At 50.6% G+C, this 21,217-nt stretch overlaps 1 protein-coding gene across 2 annotated transcripts in view; it reads left to right on the forward strand.

The window, feature by feature from the left end:
• Positions 1 to 704: 704 nt before the first annotated feature.
• Positions 705 to 21,217, forward strand: part of KCNK5 (potassium two pore domain channel subfamily K member 5) — a 45,451-nt gene continuing 24,938 nt past the window's right edge. The window contains exon 1 of one of the 2 annotated variants that reach the window (XM_084794318.1): positions 705 to 1,306. In XM_084794318.1, coding sequence (XP_084650444.1) covers positions 1,121 to 1,306 — 186 coding nt within the window. In that variant the 5' untranslated portion in view covers positions 705 to 1,120. Of the gene's footprint in view, positions 1,307 to 9,515; positions 9,718 to 21,217 lie in introns of those variants that run through there. The other variant, XM_084794317.1, reaches the window with a different exon arrangement.

Consider the following 21,217-nt stretch of genomic DNA (forward strand, 5'->3'; position numbering starts at 1 on the left):
AAGCAAGCAAAGTGAGACGGGGTTTGACATATGTACTCACACCTTCTACTTACTATCAAGTGCTTGTTTATTTTCAGAAAAGGTTTTACTATGTATCCCTGGCTGGCCTGGAACTCTTTATGTAGACAAGGTTACTCTCAAATGTATGGAGATTCTAAAGGTGCATGCCTCTGCCTCCGGAGTGCTGGGATTAAAGGCGTGTGTCACCACCGCCTGGCCCTCTGTGTTGTAAATGTAAGTAGGCTTGGGAGTAAGGAAGAGGTCCTTGTAGTGTGGGTGTGTGGCTGCCTGCTGCCTCTCTCAGACGTGTGGAGAGCACAGATGACCTGGTGCTTCACCCGTTTGTGGTTAGGATAATTCCTGGTAATCTTACTTCAGATCGTATCCCCTTACTCCAGGCAGAGAGGTAAGTGTGTGAGCCTCAGGAATAGTTAGGGAACCTAAGCTTTCTGGAAAGAACCATCTGGACGTGATAGTAACTCTAACAATATATTTCTGACCTCATCAGTAAGGTGCACGGCCGTTTTAGCTAATTACATCAATTTCTAATTCGCTACTGGAGTCCCGCAGACCGCAAATCCTGCGACAGTGCGGGTCGTGGAGGTTTTGTCGCACCACGCAGCTTTAGCCTGGAGCGTGGAGAGCCAGCCGGGTGGCTGCTGCAGCGACTTCAGACGCGATGGGCGGGTCAGGATCGGGGAGAGGGGCGTGTCCTTTCTGGACCCCACCCCCTTCAGGGTCGGCGGGCTGGACGCCGCTTAAAGAGCGGTGCGGAGGCGCGCTCGGCGTACTGTCGCGCGCACCGAGGCGGCACACGTGTCTCCCGGTGTAGGTCCTGAGTTTCACCCTACCTCTCAGGATCGAGAGATTGGGGGTGGCCCCCAAGCCCCTCCAGGTGTGAGTTCACTCTAGCCTGCGTGAGCGTGATCCACGCAGTTCCCAGCGCTCAGGGAGCCAACTTGGCCAAGCAACTATCCCGGGAGCGGCGCGCGGGGGGTACCGGGCACTGCGCATGCGGAGCTCCAAATTCAAACAGCTGTGTCCAGGGCTGCCGGACCGGTGGACCCGGAGTTGTTGGAGATAGGGGACTCTTTCTCCAGGAAGTGGCCATTCCAAAGCCATGGTGGACCGGGGCCCCCTGCTCACCTCGGCTATCATTTTCTACCTGGCCATCGGGGCGGCGATCTTCGAAGTGCTGGAAGAGCCGCACTGGAAGGAGGCCAAGAAAAACTACTATACACAGAAACTGCATCTACTCAAGGAGTTTCCGTGCCTGAGCCAAGAGGGCCTGGACAAGATCCTACAGGTGAGGCGTCGGTTGGGGCTACAGCGATGTTGAAGGGGAGACCCCCCTCGACGAAACTCACCCCCCGCCCCAGCCCAGCGAGAGGTCTAGGGGTGGCGGGGAGAGAATGCCCCATCAGGTTGCAAAGATCTGTCTTCAGAGGCAAGAGGTTTCCCCACGCGCGCAGACTTGTACGCAGAACCTAGTACGGTCCGAGAGAATTTGGGGTTGACTCCAGGGTGAGCTGGGCCCCGCGGTGTCTCAGTGTGGGTGTGTGGGTGCCTCCCTTTTTGGAGGGAAACTGTGGGGCGGATAAAGGCGTTTATCTTTCCTTGGAGACGCTCCCGGAGTCCGGGAGCGGAGCCGGGTGCCACCCCTCGGGTCTCCACCTCCTGCTCCAGGGCCGTTGCCGCGCCCGCTCGATCTTAAGAACTTGAATGCGGCAGAGAGAGGGTCCCCATCCCGTCGTGGGCAAAAACGTACCCGCTGGTCGCTGCTTTAGTGGGGTCGGGGGGCTCGGATTTTAAGTGCCCTGGAGGAAGGCCTGTGGCTGGAATGCTGGGGACGCTCCCAAGCTTCCGGGAAGTCTTACCAAGCTGAGAGACATCTCTCTAGGACTCGGCGTTAAATTTGTCAAAGCAGCAGGTTGCACAGGCGAACACCCAAATCCAGGTAGTCCCTTTTTAGGGAGGGAGGAGAGATTGAGTGAGGGAAAGTTTCCGCGACGTTGGCTTGTGGAGTTTCTTATCTGAGAATGCACACACCCAGTGGACGGCATTGACCTCAGCACGCCAAACTTGGCTGACCATCTCAATTGGAACCTTGAGTCAACTTGGGGTCAGAGGTCCCTCTCTGCTTCTTGAGGACTCAGCCCCAACGATCCCTCCCTGTGCGGATTGGCCTCCTCTCAATAGCGGTAGGAGTAAATAGCAGGTTAGACTGTCCAAGCCATTGTAGATCTGACCTGGTACATTTGACCAACATCACCTCCCTTAGTTCCTTGCACTTGTCTCGTCTCATGTCGCTCACTTTCCAGCCTCAGTTTCCTCTTTTGTCAAACGGGAACAAATCCATCTTCATCTTTGTCTTGCCCCTAGACTATTGTTACGTTGTGAGAAAACCTGAACACATCTTACTGGTACTACCTCCTATTTTGCCTTCAGATCTCGGATGGACATTCACAGAGGTAGACATGTTTCAGGTGCCTGATGGGATATGAGCTCTCAGGAGGCCTGAGACAGCTTTGCACTTCCTGGTGTACTGTTGCCTTTGAGTAGATCTTCCCCTCCCCCCCATGCAGTTGCAGGGGGTGGGCTGGGGTGGGGTGTTCATGACAGTGACGCTGGGAGTGAATTTCAAAAGATGCATCGTTGGTTGGTCTAGCTCCTCTTCCAAGGGGTTCTGGAAATACCCAAGTGTTGTCCCCCGCTGCTGAGTGTCCTGCTGCATCTGGGTGTGCTGAGGAAGAAGGTGGTCAGTTTATGATTTCCCCAGAGGAAACTATCCCAGGAGGAGAGTTTTGGTGTAATTTACCCCTGGGCTTTGTTTAGAGGGGGTGGTGATGAGACTGGGGGTGCCCTCGAAGGGTCCCCTCCCTGCTGTTCCTCCGCGGAAGGAAGGAAAAAAAAATCAAGGCTAAATGTGGGAAAATAAACTTCAAAACACAAGAAGGGAAGGGGAGGGGGTGCCCAGGGGTTACGCAGCCTGGTGGGGTGGTAGCTACAGGCCAGGCTGTTTCCCGCGGGGTGTTTAGAAAAAAACAAAACAAAACAAAATGCCCTTTATTTTAAGCTCTTGTGTGTCAGCACTACCTCCGCCCCCTAAGCGGACAGGTAACTTTTAGAAAAAAGAATTGGAACAACATCAGGTGAGTGTGATTTGGAGAAGATTCTAGATGCTTGGATGAACAAGGACGGCCTGTCACCCTTCCCTCCTCCCCCCCCAAAAAGAACAACAGCCTTGTCAACTCCAACTGGGCAAACTCCCTCCTTTCAAAGGAAAAACCCAAGAAGTGAAAACGGACCAATGAAAGCATTTGCCAGCCTCAGCTTAATCTGCAAAAATCTGCCTCTCTCTGCTTTCTGATCTCTGACTTGGGGCGCTGCCTCAGGCCTCACTCAGGAAATTGGTTTAAGGAAAAAAAAAAATCTTTCCCATTTGGCTGCCTGTGGCAGCCTGGGTATTTTCCACCTGAGGTCCTGGGTTTTAGCTCTGGTTGTCACAAAGCCCCTTAGTTGAAAATTCCTGGGGTGTGAGCTGGAGGTAGCTATGCATGTGGGGGGGGGGCTTGCTGCTGCAAGCTGTAGGCTGAACAGCCAAAAACACGGAAAAAAGGACGTAGTCTAGGAAGATGCTGTCAGCCTTTTCTTCCCCTGCTCATGCTGTGGTTTAGCCACATACAGGCTGCCTTTCAAGTGCACCCCAGCCCCCTACCCCCCTAACCCCCTACCCCGCAACCTGGGACCCCATGGCTGTCCTCCTTGCCTTCAAAACTATCTGAACTTCCACTCAGGTAATAACTAGTTTTTTTGTTTTTGTTTTTGTTTTTGTTTTTTAAAAGACAGGGTCTCAGGTGGCTCAAGCTGGCCCGGAACTCACCATATAGCTGAGGATGGCCTTGGAATTCCTGCTCCTCCGCCTTCACCTTTGTACAACCACTTGGTGTGAATGGCGAGCTGGGCGGAAAACCCAGAGCTTTTGTGTATGCTGGACAAACACTCTACCCAGCGAGGCTCATCTCCAGCTCTTATGTTAGTTGTTTTTAAATGAATCTATTTATTTGTTTATTCATTTGTGGAAGCAGGGTCTCACTATGTAGTTCTGTCTGGCCTTGGGTTCATAATATAGACCAGCCTGACCTCCCAAATTCTGGGATTAAAGATGTGCATGCTTGCCTGGGTGGTGATGGTGGCAGGTGGATCTCTGTGAGTTCAAAGCCAGCCTGGTCTACAGAGTGAGCTCCAGGACAGCCAGGGCCACACAGAGAAACCCTGCCTCAGAAAAACAAACAAACAACAACAACAACAACAAAATGTGTATTCTCCTCTATTTTAGTTTTTGAGACAAGGTCCTGGTATGTAGTGCAGGTTGCCTTTGAATTCATAAACACCCTGCCTCAGCCCTGTGGCATGTGCCTCCATGTTTGCCCTCACCAGATCCTTGGTGGCTGGCTTTCCTATCTGTTTGCTAAGTATTTCTCCTCCTCCTCCTCTTCCTTCTCCTCCTCCTCCGTCTTCTTCATCTTTTTAAAACCCAGCAAGGGAAATTAGCATTTATAGTGCATTTACTGTGTTGGGTACTGTGGTTAAAACTATCCTTATTCTATGGGACGGCATAAGGTAATATGGAATATTGCCCCCTGGCTGGGCCACTTCCTCATTGAACAAGTTAAGTTACCGTAGCCTCAGTTTCCTCATCTGCAACATGAGCAGGCTGCTGGGGCTCCAGGAAAGAAGGAATGGATAGAAGAAGAAGCAGGCTGGCCCTTGCCGCAAGTCTTCACTGAGTTTTCCGGAGCCGGAGCGCCGCTCCTGAGGACCGCACCCTGCCAAGTACTCTACCGGGTTGTTTCAGGTGCTTTATGGTGACCTCATGGATTAAGATAAGGCAGCTGACACCCAGAGGAGTTCAAGTGGCCACAACGGCAGCAGTTTCAGCCATGGGAGCGTCCCCCAAGCAGTATCCACTGCAGGAGCATTGCTTTCGCTAAGTGAGCTGAGTTAACTGACTGGATTGCTGGGAAATTCTGTCCCCCCCCCCCCCCCCCACAGGCATTGGCATGCAGGCCTCCGCGGTGTGGCTGCCTGGCTGGCCCCGCACTGTCTGTCACTGAAGTTATGCGTTCCTCCTTCGCTTCTCTGCATGGCTGTTTTTGGAAGTTCTTCTTCCTTCTCCCTCCAGACTGAGTTGAGTTGACAGGCTGACAACCCATCTGGGTCTGTAGGGAGAAGGTTAAGCAAGCTGTGTTGTGCATCCCTACTGAGGCATCTTAATGTGGGATCCAGTCTGGTGAGGAAGGGCTTGCAGGAGGTGAGCTCTAGTCAGTCAAAGTAGGCAGTGGACCTAGGGAGGGTCGCCAGGCGGGAATCCCAAGGCCCAGGGTCTTCTGGGACTGGGAGAGCTTGGCATCTGTTCTTGTTTTCTGCTCTGGTACCCAGAGTGAACCCTATCTGGACAGCTGATACAGCTGACCTATTCTGAAAAGCTCTTGGATCCTGATGACCACTTTCCACCCAAACTCAACAATTTGTCTTTTTTGTTTGTTTGTTTGTTTGTTTGATATGGCACTTGATGGAATGGAAGGCCCTCTGCATGTTAGGCAAGTACTCCCCCACTGAGGTACACCCCAGCCCCTCCAGGCTTCTTAGATTCTAGGGTTTCCATGTATACCTCCTTGCTTCCTTCCTTCCTTCCTTCCTTCCTTCCTTTCTTTTCTTTCTTTCTTTTTTGTTTTTTCTGTTTTGGTTTTGGTTTTTCGAGACAGGGCTTCTCTTTGTAGCCTTGTCTGTCCTGGATTCGCCCTGTAGACCAGGCTGGCCTTGAACTCACAGCGATCCACCTGCCTCTGCCTCCTGAGTGCTGGGATTAAAGGTGTGTGCCACCACATCTGGCTTCTTTTGGTTTTTTAAGACAGAGTTTCTCTGTGTACCCCTGGCTGTCTTGGAATCGCTCTGTAGACTAGGATAGCTTTGAACTCAACTAGATCCACCTGCCTTTGCCTCCCAAGTGCTGGGATTAAAGGCTTCCGTCATCACGCCCGGCTTCTCCTTTCTTTGTTTTTAAAAAGTAATTATTTATTTATTTATTTAATTTTTCCCCTTCCCCCTCCTTTCTTTTTTCTTTTATTTTTCTTTTGAGAAACAGTTTCTCTGTGTAGCCTTGGCTGTCTTGGACTCACTTTATAGACCAGGCTGGCCTCGAACTCACAGCCACCCGTCTGCGTCTGCCTCCCAAGTGCTGGGATTAAAGGCTGCGCCACCACGCACGGCTCCTCCTTTCATTTTTAAACCTCTCATACTCCATGCATATTCAACACAACGCCGGGTTTTGAAATTCTGACACCTGTTTCTAACACCAGTCCTCTTCCAAATTATAAGAAAACAAAGCTGTGGACTCTGCTTAATGACTTCTGACAAAATGTTTAAAAGGAGGCATATTGGGAATACTTGGGGGAAGACTTAGCTGAGCTCAGATTAGGGGAACAGAGGGTTAATACTAACACCTACTTTGTTTCAAGTTACACTTAAGAAAAAAAACAACACCCCCACAAAAACTGCCCCCTAAAAATCTGCGGTAGTTAACTGTACTGGTTAGAGTTTTACTAGTTAATGTGAATTTTTATGGAACCCTCTTGGGAGTTTTAATGGAGCCATTAGGATTCGATGACACAGTCATAGAACCGTCCAGGGTAGGGATTCGCATGCACACGTTGGAAGGTTGAAAGTGGGGTGGTGGAGGCTCCCAGGAGGTAGCTTGCAGGAGGTGGTGATTGTCACCTCTAAATATTTTCCTGGGGCTTTGCCCTATTTATACACTGGCGTTTAAAAGAAACACAATCCTTTGGTTTTTGGATGCTGTGCTTGGCTGGCCCTGACCTGGGGCCAAAGGCTTTCCACCTTGAACTTGGCTGTTTGCTGTTAAATTGGGCACAGCCTCTGCGCTCTGTGTGACCGGATGCTTTGGGGGAGGGATTGGGGTGTACAGGAGGGAAGGGAAATGCAATTTTGTGGAGCAGAGGGGCTAGGTTTCCGAGAAAGAACCCTTAGGGGAGTCTTTATGTTGGGGTGCTGACCCTGAGTGGTGATATAAGGTGATGCGCCAGGACAGGGGTGAAGCAGGGGTCATCTGTGGAGCCGTGAGGTACCTAACCCTGGGGAAACAGGGGAGCACGTCCGTGTCTCTCCAGCTGGCCGAGTCCGGTCCCCATGTCTCTGCCACTTGTCTGTGTCCATTCCACCCTTGTCCTGCTCTCCCTTGCTTGGGACCAGAGGTTATTTGGATTGTCACAGATCTGGAGTGTCTGCAGCTACGTGACCAGCTTGAGGACGGGGCCCAAGTCAAAACATGAAACTCTTGTCTCATGTGCAGCCTGTACACACACAGGCTGAGACTGATTCTTATGGACTGTAGTGCACCTGCGTTTTGATTCAACATGCGAAGGCAGGTGTAGAATTTTCCACTGGAGACATCCCGTCAGTACTCAGAAAGGTCTGACTTTTGGAATGGTTTAGATTTTCAGAGGAAGGGTGGCCAGCCTGTTCAGGACTGAACCCCCAGATGTCCTCCCATGGAGTGCTGGCACGCACAGACACAGGGAACTTCCAAATGGCATTGTAAAGGATCAAAAAGACCTGTACGTTATTGTGTGTGGTTTATTTTTTAAGATTTACTTTTAAGCCTTGTGGGGTGGCACACACCTTTAATCCCAGCACTAAGGGAGGCAGGCGGATCACTGTGAGTTCGAGGCCAGCCTGGTCCACAAAGCCAGCCTAGGACAGCTAAGGCTACACAGAGAAACCCTGTTTCAAAAAAACAAAAACAAAACAAAACAAAATGTCAAATGTACTATCTTTAGCAGTTTTTGTGTATCCTTCAGTGACAATAGCGAGGTTTACACTGTTGTGACTCAGATCTGTGTTGACAACCTTTTCTTTCTGTAGAACGGAAATGCCCCACTGACCAGCACCTCTCCCCCGCCCTGCCCACCCAGCCACTACAACTACTGTTATACTTCCTGTTTCAATGGTTTTTGCTGCCCTCAACTAGGTTGGCTAGATAAATCGTGGGGTGTTTGTCTTTTGGTGTGTAACATGGCACAGCCATTAGAAAACAGTATGGAGGTTCTTTAAACAGTTAAAAATAGTCCTGCCATATAATGCGGTCATCTCACTTCTGGGTCTCTGTCAAACCAATTTGTTTGCATTCTATTTTTGCCTTGAGGAGGATGGAACCCTAAGCCTGGCATATGTTAAGCGAATGCACTGTCACCAAACCACATCCCAACTGTCAACTGGGTATTTCATTTTATTGCCATTTTTTATGTGTATGGGTGTTTTAACTGCATGTGTGTCTGTGCACCACGTGCGTGCAGTGGATGAGGAGAGCAGAGGAGGGCCTCGGGTCGCTTGGGACTGGAGTTACATTGTGAGGGTCTTTGTGGCTGCCGGGAACTGAACCCTGATCCTTCCGGAAGAGCAGCCAGTGCGCTCAGCTGTTGAGCCATCTCTCCAGCGCCTCAACGAAATATTTTAAAGAAACAGATAAAAGTTCTGTGTGTGTGTGTGTGTGTGTGTGTGTGTGTGTGTGTGTGTGTGTGTGTGTGTGGTATAGTGGTATCCCTTCCAAAGCCCCCAGGGAGGTATAGTTTTGCACAATGGTGCTTGACCTGTAGCCACAGGCCAGGGAGGTGAGGGTTAGATGCCAGAACCCTGTGAGTTTAGCCAAGGAATTTGAACTCCATCAAATGTTTGCCGTTTTCAAGGAGGGCAGTGGATAGCATTACAGAAAGCTCTCTCCTTCACAGCCGTTTACAACTTGCAAACAGTGGAATATTCTGACTGAAATTAAATTTCCGTAGGCTGAGCCATTCACTTTCTGAGTGTTCTGATAAGGGCGCCTCCTCCTTCCTTTCAGCTTCTGGTGAAAAGGAGTGTGGCTTTTCCCAGAAACCCCCAGAGTCTTCAGCCCCCTGCCTTCACCCCACACTTCAGTTAAGGCACTTTTTTTTTTTTTTTTTGCTATGGGCCCAGTCCCTGTGGAGGCCCAGGTCTGGGATAGTCTGCCTTGACACTCCACAGCAGCCTGACTTTCCCAATTGTCCTTTGATGGAATTGTCCGTGTTCTTCTGGAAGCCTATAGGCTTAACCCCAACCCCCAGGCAACCAGAAACCCTAGTGGGACACAGAGAGGCCTTTTTCTTTCTGGCCAGCTTTTCTGTGCAGGGAAGCCTAAAACTGGAGGGTCGCCATTTAATCCTAACACTCGTGGCAGAGACAGGTGGATCGTCATGAGTTTGGGTCCAGCCTGGTCTACAAAGCGTGTCCAGGACAGCTAAGGCTACACAGAGAAATCCTGTCTTGAATAAAACCAAGACCAAAACCAACCAACCAACCAAACAAACAAAAACAAAAAACTGGAGGAGCTTAGAGCCCTTGAGCTCAGCCTTGCTGAGGAGAGGAAGTTGGACTGGGGTGGTGAAGTGAGCGGAAATGCAGGCTCAGGTGCTGAGTGATGGGTAGCAGATGGCGGAGGCTGGCGGGAGGGGAGGACCGGGGGTTGCAGGGTCTTGGAGGTTTCAGTTGCCATTTCCGGGAGTCTGTAGAAGAACCCCGTCTCTGGGGGAATCAGGCTCTGAAAAAATACTGAGCCCGTGTCCCCAGGGGAACCCTGGTCCTCAGGAGGAAGAACAAGGAGCTGCCAGGAGGTTGGTGTTGGTGAGTGGACCTGGAGCATCCAGTCGTGCGTCATGGACACGTGGGTCCTTAGTCTCTGATTTAAGGAAGAAAGAGTGGTGAGTGAGTGTGGCTAGCAGGTCTGAGCATTCTGTGGGCCTCTGCTATCTGTGGTAGGCATGGCACTGGGGCATTTTCTGTGTCTCTAGGACTATGACTTAGGAAGGTGTAACTGCTGCTTTCGTTTGAATCTATATGCCAAAGTAAAAGGATGAGGCTCTCTGCTGTTAACTAAGCCTCGGTCTTGCTCGTGAGTGGTAGAGCCTCTGACTGGAGCCTGGGCTTGGGCAAGGGGGAGACTGTTAAGAATTTCTTTGGTACTGGGTGTGGTGGCGCACGCCTTTAATCCCAGCAAGGGAGGCAGAAGCAGGTGGATCTCTGAGTTCAAGGCCAACCTGGTCTACTAAGCGAGTCCAGGACAGCCAAGGCTACACAGGGGAACCCTGCCTTGAAAAGCAAACAAAACAGAACAAAACAAAAAGTTTTTCAAGGCAGGGTTTCTCTGTGTATCAGGCTTGGTTGTCCTGGACTCACTTTGTACAGGCTGGCCTCGAACTCAGATCCACCAGCTTCTGCCTCCCAGAATGCTGGGATTACTGGTGCGCACCACTATGCCTGGCAAGTTATTTCTATTTTTAATATGTGTATAAAGTTTTATATGTACGAATGTTTTGCCTGCGTGCATGTATGTGCACCATGTGCGTGTCTGGTGCCCTGTCCACAGAAGTCAGCAGAGGGCTGCAGATCCCCTAGCCCCGTAACTATGGATGGTTGTAAGCGGCCCTGTCAGAGCTTGGAACTGAACCTGGGTCCTCTGCAAAAGCCGCAAGTGCTCTTTACTGCTGAGCCATCTCTCCAGCCTGACCCTTCCTTTCTTAAATTGCCTTTCTTAGATATTTTGTCACAGCAGTGAGAAAGGTAAATCGGTACCAGGAATTGGGGGACATTTCTGTGGTAACCCTGGTCACATGACCTGGAGGTTTTTTGGCACTGGTTTGCGTGAGGAATGTACAAGAGTTTGGAGCTGCGGTCCAGCGAAGCCCCAGAGTGCTTGCTGTAAGCAGAGCTTAATGGGCCATCTTGGTAGAGTTTAGAACACTGGAATGCGCATGCGTTCCCTGCCATAAGGCACTGTATGCTTTTGACTCGGGCAAGTCAGAATAAACCCTTCTCCCTTCAGTGGCCGTCAGGTAGCAGGTTACAACAACAAGAAAAGTAATTGGTACAACCTACAGAGGTTGTAGCGTGTGTCTGAGGCCTCGCAATTTGGAGAATGAAGATTGGCATCCACACCTCATGCTACGCATTCTGCTGTGTTGATGGTGAAAGAAAGAAAAAAAAATGCCACATATTCCTGCTGTCTCAGAAACCTTTGATGTGCAGGGCTAAGCATTCAGGGTGTTGGTGGGTGTGACCATGAGCAAGTTGTCCCCTCCATGGGATGGGACAGTGGTTTACTCCACTGCCTTCATGCACAGCAGCTTTATTAGAGTGCCTACTGCACACAGCAGGGACCTAAGTATGGCAGATCTTGTCTTTGAACTCTGCCCACAGGCCTCAGCATGCATTGAGTTTTTCTTTTTCTTTTTTAATTTTATTTTTTTATTGATACATTGTGAATTTTACATCATGCACCCCAACCCCCATGGGTGCTCCCCGTCCCTTTGTACCCACCCTCCCTGTTGCAACCTCCTCAAAAGGAGTGTGTCACAGTGTGTGTGTGTATCCCACAGTGTACCTTTTTGCCCACACTTCTTGCAAATGTTGGTTGTAATGAGTTACTGCTCTGGGTCGAGGCCTCAGGCTTCTGCCACACTATCAATCCTGGATCCTCACCGGGACTCTTCTCGGATATCCGGTTGTTGCCCTGGGTCATGGACATCCTTCAGCGTTGGATCTGCAGGACAGGCTCCAGCAGTTCCATTGAGGTCTTAATCTAGAGGCTGGTGACAAGGAGGATGAGGACACCCACCAAGTCCTTACTCTCTGTGCCCCCCACCATTTTCCAATCCCTCCAGATTAGCTCACAGTTCACTCCCTGATGGGTACCAACCACTGCTTGAAATGTTGACTTCTCCCTTCCTGTTTGAAGCCTTGGTTAAATCTGGGACCAAGTGGCCCCAGGACCATCGCCCTTAGGTAGTGGCCATGCAGGGTTGGAGGCCACCTTGGGCCTTCCCTAGGGGCCAGGCAGTACCAGCGCTCGTGTTACTCTCTTGGTGGCCAGGGCTCTTTGATTAGCTTTGCAATATGCGTTCTTTCCCCTCTCACCCATCTAAATATTTAGGCTTCCTGATGAAATATTTAGGCAGGACTGTGTACTTCTCTGACTGTTGTCACCCACTCCCCCGTGCCCTACTGTCAACTGACGACTGCAGCTGTTTAACCAGGTCCTTCGTACAAAGGGGATGCTTGTCTGAAGTCTAGGAGGACCTATCCATGCAGGGTAGTAGGTGGCCTTGACCCTTACTGTGTGGCTTGGAGGCTGGCCCTGTAGGCCAGGCAGGAGTCTTACCAGCCTCATCCGGGGCACCACACACCTCAAGGCTGCTCTGCTTGTCTGAGTCCACCTGTACTCAGGTGGGGAAAGGAAACTGGCGTTTGAGCCGTTGTGATGACAAGACCTGGTCATAACCGGAGTCCCCACCCAGGCTTCTCTATAATAGTTTGTGCTGTGTGACCCTGGCCGGATTTTACTACTTCATATTCGTTCATTTATTGGACAAGGATTGGGTCTCTTTAAATGAGACTGTCCCAACACACCACACCTACCTGTCCCCAGATTCGTGTGGCCAGGCCCAGTTCTCAAGACGTCCAAGTATGAAGGCAAGTATATGCTTCATGTCCTGTCCTGCCCAGGTGCCCAGTGGTGCGCACCTTCTCCCGAGCGTCTGACGAGGAAGAGGCCAGGCCTCCGAAGCGAGGTGACTTTGGCCAGGTAGAGTTGTAGTTAGTTACGGGCCTTGCTATCTCACAGGCTTTGAAAGAAGTGACCAATGTTTATGGATAGTGAGATGGCGCAGCAGGTAAAGGTGAAAAAACCTGGGAGAGAGCTGACTCCTGAAAGTTGCCCTCTGACCTCCACGTTTGTGTTCTGACTTGAATATGCCATACCCAATAAAACATTTTACATGCAATAAAAAGTTTATTCCTGTGCTGGGTAGTTTTATGTTAACTTTATATAAGCTAGGGTTATTTGGGAAGAGGGACCCTCAACTGAAAATGCTCCCCACAAGATGGCCAGGGTCTTGATTGATGGTTGATACAGGACGATGCCACTCCTGGGCTGGTGGTTGTATGCCCCCTAAGAAAGCAAGCTGATAAGCAGCATTCCTTCATGGTCTCTGCATCAGTTCCTGCCTCCAGGTTCACGCCCCGACTTACTTCAGGGATGGTCAGGGATGGACAGCGATGTAGAAGTGTGTAAGCCAAATAACCTTTCCTCCCCAATTTGCTTTTGACTGTGGTGTTTTATCACAGCAATATAAACCCTGAGACAGTTGCCAACTCCACCCGACTCTGTCACCTCAAACTACATCAGGAGGGGCTACTGGGTAAGAAGAACAGACTTTTAAAAAGTGTTTTTAAGTTGTATATGTGTGTGCATACAGTATGATAATTCAGTACATGTGTATGATGTGTGATGGCCAAAGACGGAGTTTCTGTACCCTTACTATTCCTTTCCATGCAATGGAAAAGCCTTCGATAATAAATTGTAACTTTTAGTCACACGTGCCATGCAACCCAGACCACTATTCTGCTGTCTTTTAAATTATGTGTATGGCGTGGGTCAGTGCATGAGTATGCGGATGCCTGCAGAGGCCATCTTTCTGGAACTGGAGTTACAGTGGTTGTGAGCTGCCCAACAAGGGTACCAAACTCAGGTCGTCTGCGAGAGCAGTGTGGACTCTTAACCTTTGAGCCATCTCTTCAGTCCCAGGTTTTACTGGCTAGCCCCACCTGGTCTTGAACTTGCAGTAACTTTCCTACCTCAGTTTCTTAAGTGTGGGAATTATCAGAACATAGTACCAAAATCCAGTTGCCTGCCTGCTTACTTGCTTTCTTCTTCTTCTTGTTGTTTTGTTTTCTCGAGACAGGGTCTCTCTGTGTTAACTTTGCCTGTCCTGGACTCCATTTGTAGACAAGGCTGGCCTCAAACACACAGCGATCCACCTACCTCTACCTCCTGGGTGCTGGGATTAAAGGCACGCACCACCAGGCCCCACCTGACAGTTGCTCTCATCTTTGAGAAGACTTTTTTAAAGATTCCATGTAAATAGCATTCAGTGTGTGTTTGTGCTTGTCAAAACTGGCATTTAAGTCCTTTCTGGGATGGGTGGATTTGATATTTTTGAAGCAGGATTTTCATATAAAGGCAGGCTTTAAATTAGCTATGTATTTGGTTTTTTGAGACAGGATTTCTCTGTGTAGCCCTGGCTGCCCTGGACTCACTTTGTAGACCAGGCTGGCCTGGAACTCTCGGAGGTCCTCCTGCCTCTGCCTCCGGACTGCTGGAATTAAAGGCATGCTCCACCGCACCCACTATATGTATTTGAAACTTGAAGTCCTAATTCTGCACCCTTCTGGAATTTAACTTGCCTTCCCTAGCTCTATAAATTAGCCAGATGGTAAGCACCTAGCCACACCACTCTTTGGAGTTTTGAAGAAGTGGGTCTGTCAAACTCAACAGTGCATACACCCCCCCCCACTACCCCCCCCCCCCCAGCTCCCTGCTGTCACCTAACCCTGACCCTAACCCCCTTCGATGGGAGTTACCAGCAAACAGCTTTCCCAGTCAGGTCTATCACCAGAGGAACCGCCCATTCCCAGCTCCACCCCGCCCCGCCCCGTCCCATGCCTGCCATCTTTTGTTATGTAAACTTTCCCCAAACTCTTCCTGAGTTGCTGGAGGCCCAGACTGTGGTCACCAAGTCCTGGCCTTCAGGTTTCTACTTTCAAGGAACTAGAGTACACGTGTCCAGGCCCTCTTGCAGCAGATAAGAAGCACGTGCCGAGTGCAGACTGACTAAGCCTGAGCACACGCCACATGCGGTTCTAGATGTCTCAGAGGATGTAGCAGCTCGGGCCAGGTCCTTCCTGCTGCTTAGGGAATGCCCTTAGGCTGTGTTCTGGGTACATCAGGAAGGCCCATGTTTAATCTTCAGAGCCTTGCAAGGAGGAGCTCTGAGAAGGCCAGGCATGTTTGCAGGAGAGGAGGCGGCCCTCTAGCTGATAGTGTGTCTGTGGTGTGACAGATCTACCCCACAGCCACGTTGGGCCTATCCACCCCTTGGCCTACCACACAGGGAGGGGAGGGGGCAGAAGTGTTTGCAGGGTGTTCCCTATAGCACCCAGGTGACCTAGTTTTTAAAAAAGCTTGCAGATGGAGGCTTTGTGCCCAACCCACCCTCCGTGTTTTCCAAGGGGCTGCAGAATCATTCATTTGACACTTTCATTTTGCCTCCTCCGAGGGCTTGACACTGGGAGGGACCACCACAGAATGCACTCCATCCCGTTTCTAATCCAACTGGTGAGGAGTGACTAAGCCGGTGGCAGAACTGTCTAACCTGTTGGCATTACCTGACATGATCTGCAAATGTATTGGGTGAAATGCATAGCTATCCCGGGATGCACATGGCCTGTGGGCTGCAGGTTGGATGTTTTGGATGGGGAGCAGTAGTGTTTTCGGGTCTGGCTCTGGGCCTTTCTTCATAGAGATACTTCTTAGCCCCTTTCTAAACAAAAAGCTTTGTGTGTGTGTGTGTGCGCGCGCGTGCATGTGCATGTATGTTTGGTATCCTTGGTTGTCTGTGCACACTGTGTGTGTGTGTGAATGTGCATGTGCCATGGTGCAGAAGGAAGGCTAATTCTTTGCTTTCACCTTGTTTGAGACGCGTTTGTTCACTGCCTGGTACAGCAGGCCAGCTGGACCACCGGCGTCTGGGAATTCTCCTGTCTCTGTCTCCCTCTCACTACAGCCTCAGATGATGACCTTGTCAGGTGTCATTTGGTTTCTGAGAACCCAAACGACACGACAAGCCATCTTTGTAGCCCTCCACATTCTTATAACATTGCCTTTAAGTCACAAAGGGATTGGTTGTATTTTGGGGTGCAGAGCCTGCTTATGCCTCACTTCTTATCTTAACCTGCCCAGCACACCCCTCCCTGAGATCTGTGGGGGCTAGCTTCCCTGCGGGTGAGCATTGATGGAAGAAAAGGTAATTGTTGCTAGTGTGGGAAGTTCCCAGTGGTGCAGCAAGGGACCAGGCTAAAGCCTGGGACAGAAGGGATCTCACTGAGACCCGCCCCTGGGGTGGGGGGGCTTTCTCCAGCACTCCACTCAGCTGCCCGTGAGTCTGCAGCCAAGGAGCTGTTGGCTGGTGTCTCCAGCCCGTCTTGGAGGTTGCAGGGGGTGATTCACGTTGAGGGCACCTCTCTGGCTGCACAGCTTAAAAATCTAAGACTGTAAGAGCTTAGTCGTTGTTCAACCAGGCTGCTGGAGCCAAGGCCTAGCCCTTTAGGGAAAGTTACACAACTTTGTCTAAGACAACCGTGCTTCCCAGGGGTGGGGAAGAGAAATGAGGAGCAATTACAGCTGGGGGGCAGGCAGTTAACGAAGAAAAGGCTTTGGGGAAAAGTGGCCTTCGAGGGCAGGTCAGTCTGTCAGAGGTGATCGCCACACCTTCCGGTGGCTCTCCTGGTCACTGCCCCAGCAGCCAGGAATTTTGGCCCTGCGAACTGAAAAGGCCCCTGGCAACAACTCCTCCCAGTGGCCTGGGGGTGGAGGCTCGGGGGGGGGGGGCAGGGAGGTTGACTGCTGATCTTGAGATATTAGGATGCTTTCTGCTGATCCTTGTGGACCTTGGGCAGACAGTAGACTTTAGGTCAACCTTCTGTGGGAGGAGAGGCAGTTCTGCAGCCCTGCGTGCCCGTGACATGCACCCCTACTTGGGCAAAGAGCTTTTGCAATTTATGCTGTCGTTATTCCTTTTTGAGACAGGGTCTCACTATGTAGCCCTGGCTGGCCCTGAACTCACGGAGATCCTTTCTGGCTCCGCCTCCTGGAGTGCTGGGATTAAAGGCGTGTGCCACTATGCCGGGGGACTTTGAGATCCACTGTTAAGAGATGACTTGGGAGGGGTGACAAAGTGGGGCACACAGCCACACACACAGCAGCAATAAATGGTTTGAGATAAGAAATCTTGCACACAAGTTGAATAACTTAGCCAGGATTACCCAGCTAGTTACCTGCTTGCACCCAGGCTTGAGTCTGGAGCCAGCAGGCTGTTGTTTGTTTTATTTTATTTATTTTTTTTAATTGCATTTATTATCATGTATACAGTGTTCTGCTTGCATGTACACCTGCATGCTAGAAGAAGGCATCAGGTCACATTATAGATGGTTGTGAGCTACCATGTGGTTGCTGGGAATTGAACTCAGGACCTCTGGAGGAGCAAGTCAGTGCTCTTAACCTCTGAGCCATCTCTCCAGCCCTGCTGTTTATTTTAGAGACTTGCTAGGCTCACTTTTTGTTGTTGTTGTTGTTGAGATAGTCTTAGGTAGCCCAGGCTGGCTTTGAACTTGCCTTATCACAGGATGACCTTGAACCCCTGCCTAGAGTGCTGGAATTGCAAGCATGTGCACGCTAGGCAAGCACTCTAACTGAGCTACACCCCCCCCTACCTCCCACGCCCTCTTCAGACCCATGTCTTCTTCACACTCCCCGGTTGCTCCTAGATTCAGGACTTACCCTGAGCAATGCTCTTTGGAGTTTCTGATAGATACCCAGGTACCTTATTCTGCTGTAATAGACCACATATACAGGTCTGTTTACCACTTTAGAAGTGAAAACTTTTAAATTGGGAAAACCTGGGTTATGTAAGAGCTGTCAACAGTGCCTATACTCCAGCTTGTTTCCTCACCCCTATTTTCAACACCCCTAAGGGACCCTTGGCCTTCATACACCTTGTTAGCCGCCTATCCTTTGGCAAGACTGTGGGCCAGGGGACAGTCAGAAAGGACCCCATGAGCAGGAGTTAAGGAGCTAGTGGGGTGTGGTGGCGCACGCCTTTAATCCTAAGAGGCAGAGGCAGGCGGATCTCTGTGACTTCAAGGCCAGCCTGGTCTACAAAGTGAGTCCAAGTCCAGGACAGCCAGAGCTAATAAACAGAGAAACCCTGTCTCGAGAAAGAAGATGAGGAAGAAGAAGAAGAAGAGGAGGAGGAGGAGGAGGAGGAGGAGGAGGAGGAGGAGGAGGAGGAGGAGGAGGAAGAAGAAGAAGAAGAAGAAGAAGAAGAAGAAGAAGAAGAAGAAGAAGAAGAAGAAGAAGAAGAAACAACAAAAAACCCAAACAAAATTAAGGAGCTGGAATGGAGGTGTAATTATCTCCTAGTTGTGAAGTGTCACCTGTCACCTCTCTGTCAGTTAGATCTGCACTTGTGATAGGCACCTCTACTTGGCTCCCCGCGCCCCGCCCCCCCCCCCCCATAGGACACTGGTTAGCACCTGAGAGAGAATCTGTAGTGTTTTCTCTGGTGTTCGTTCACATGCCATCCGGACACAGTCCTGCCAGGGACAGATAGGTTGCTTGTAGTGTGCAGGGGGCTAGGTCGGGGAAGAGAACATTATGGGTGTTTATTTTGGCCAGGATGGCCTTTGTGTCTACTGTAGGGTTCTTGCTGCTCCTGGGCCCCATCCTCCGTGCAGGATGGAGGTAGGCACCTGTCCACAGACCCTGGAGTAGAAGGACGGTTAGACCCATTGCTCCCCATCCACTGCTGTTCAAACAAAACTCCTGTCCCCTGGGCTGTGGAATGCATCCTGCCAATGTTGGCTTTGGAAGGTTGCCCTTCCCCTCCCAGCATCCCTGCCCCCCCTCCCCTCCAGAGTTGCCAAGGGGATAAGTGCTGAGCAGGCTAAGTGGGGCAGGCTGGTGCAGGAGTGTCTTGTCAGCACCCCCAAAGTAGATAGCAGGAAGAGGGAGGTTGCCCTGATTAACAGCTTTACCACACACCCCAAGTCCCTTCTCCTGGACGCCTGGCCAGCCCTATATCCATTGAAATGGCCGGCCCAACGCATGGGACTCACTAGCTTAGGTTTGGGGAGCCTCAGGAGATTTGCTGTGTGACCAGGCCAGGTCACTGAACCCTACTGAGCCAAAGACTTGCTCACCAAGGCCAATTAAACAGGGAGTGCCAGATGTATGCTCAGTGCTGGCCTAAAGGGCTGTGGGAATAAAGAGAAATAGTAGATGTACTCTACCCTTTGAGGTCGGTGGGGCTCAGTGTTCTTAGTGTTTGCTGGGGCAGTTACCATACAGTACTCAGAAGCCGGTACAAGCATAGCATACTGTAGCCACCATAGACCCTCCCAGTAAGAAAATATGGGTTAGGGGCTGGAGAGATGGCTTAGTGGTTAAGAGCACTGTCTGCTCTTCCAAAGGACCTGGGTTCAAGTCCCAGCAACCACATGGCAGCTCACAACTGTCTGTCACCCTCACACCAATGCACATAAAATAAAATTAAATAAATTCTTTAAGCCGGGCGTGATGGCGCATGCTTTTAATCCCAGCACTCGGGAGGCAGAGGCAGGCGGATCACTGTGAGTTCGAGGCCAGCCTGGTCTACAAAGTGAGTCCAGGATGGCCAAGGCTGCACAGAGAAACCCTGTCTCGAAAAAAAAAAAAAACCAAACAAAAAAAAAAAAAGAAAGAAAGAAATAAAAAGAGAGAGAAAGAAAAAGAAGAAGAGAGAAGAAAGAAAGAACACGTCGGTTGGGGTGTTATGGTGGTATCCCCTGATGCTGGGTCTGGGGATTGATTGACTTCCTTTGAGCCCCATCTTTCAGCACACTGTTCTGGAGTTTGTTATGTCCACTTTCTTTCCTGCCCTCTCCATAGGGCTCTTGTACCCCGTTGCATCTGAAACCCGAGACCCTGTAGGAGGGTAATCATTAATGACCAACCATTAATAAATGGCTGGAGCCAAGCTAATTTGTTCCCCTCCTCCTCCTGGCCTGCTAGCAGCCTCCAGTCCCAGATACAGCGCTGTCCCAGGCCTCCCTAGGCAAATTTCAGTATGCCTACCTTCAACCCGGAAGGTGGTCTAGGCAGACTCTCCCCATCCAGCAAGCACCCTGGGGGCTGACAACACAGCCGCCCCACGTCTGTGCAGCACCCTCTTGGCTGGGACATCTTGTTCTGTGAGACAGGTCAGGTCCGTAGGTTGTTGGGGAAGGTATGTCAGCACCTCCCTAGGGGTTTGTCTGGCAGTGCCCTTCCGTCCCCATCGGAGGAGGTGCAGCTCTGGAGCCTGGAGGGGACTTTGGGGTACTATTCTAGAAGGTTTCTCTTGCTACCTAGCACACTAAAGATGAGCAGAGGTGTGTTTTGACAGTCTTTCCTTTACAGTGCCCAGGGACTGAGGCTCTGTGCCATCGGCTGCCCTGCTCATTCTGTTGGGGGGGGGGTCATTGGTCATTTATATATCTTCTCTTTTGTTTGTTTTGCAAGCACTGACCTCAGCCCTTCTCTGTGCTTAAGATTTCCCCCCACACTGAGCTTCCTGAAGCCAGTTTCCCATCTGTCCTCATAACCGTTGCACTCTTTGCTCCACGGCTCTGCTCCCGCGTTTCAGCCGGTGTTTATTTGTTGATCAAATCAGTGCGCTTCTGCCTGTGGCATGGGTGGCCCCTGTTCAGACCGAATGGAAGCCCCGATGCCTGAGCTGTTTGGGACATGGTGGTTTCCACTGAGTGATTTTAAAAGCAGGCTTGAGGTTCAAGCCACACTTCAGAGTTACAAAAACAAGCCGGGGGGTTGTGAGTTTAGCCCTGAGTCACAGAAACTCAGTTTAAAAACAGAAGCCAAGCAGGGCCACGCTTTGGAAACTGGATTATTGATGGCTTTCTCTTTCTACCGTGCACATTTTCTGTAATGCAGTTGTATTGTGTTTTTAATGTGCGGGGAACACAAAGCTGGTTTTAACAGAACGTCCTCCAAAAGCCAGTATCCTTCAGTGGTCAGTGAACAGTGGACAAGATGTTTCAGTTTAGTTACTAGAGTGTAACCTGTTTGGAACCCAGTGCCTGGGATGACAAGAACTTTCTAGAACCGAGTAGCCTGCTGAGCAGTAATGCCACTTAGAGACTTGGGACCTGGTGGAAATAGGTTTGGAGCTTTTGAGATGAAACTGGGGAGATGGCTCCATTGTCATAACCGAGTTCAGGTTCCCACGCCTGTGGATGGAGCCAGCCACAGCAGTGTGTGCCTCTGATTCCAGGGGAGAGGAAGCAGACAGGAGAATTGGTGGAGCTTGTTGGCCAGCCCTGCTAGCCAAGCAGGGAGCTCAGGGCTTATTGAGAGAACCTATCTGAAAAAATAAAGGGAAAGTGGAGGCGGAAGACAGCCAAAATCAACATGCACACACAAGCACGCGCGCATGCATGCACACCAAGTTTAAAGACCGGTCATCTGACCTAATGA

This window comes from Acomys minous (assembly GCF_964271855.1).
Source record: "Acomys minous genome assembly, chromosome: 9".
NCBI lineage: Eukaryota > Metazoa > Chordata > Mammalia > Rodentia > Muridae > Acomys > Acomys minous.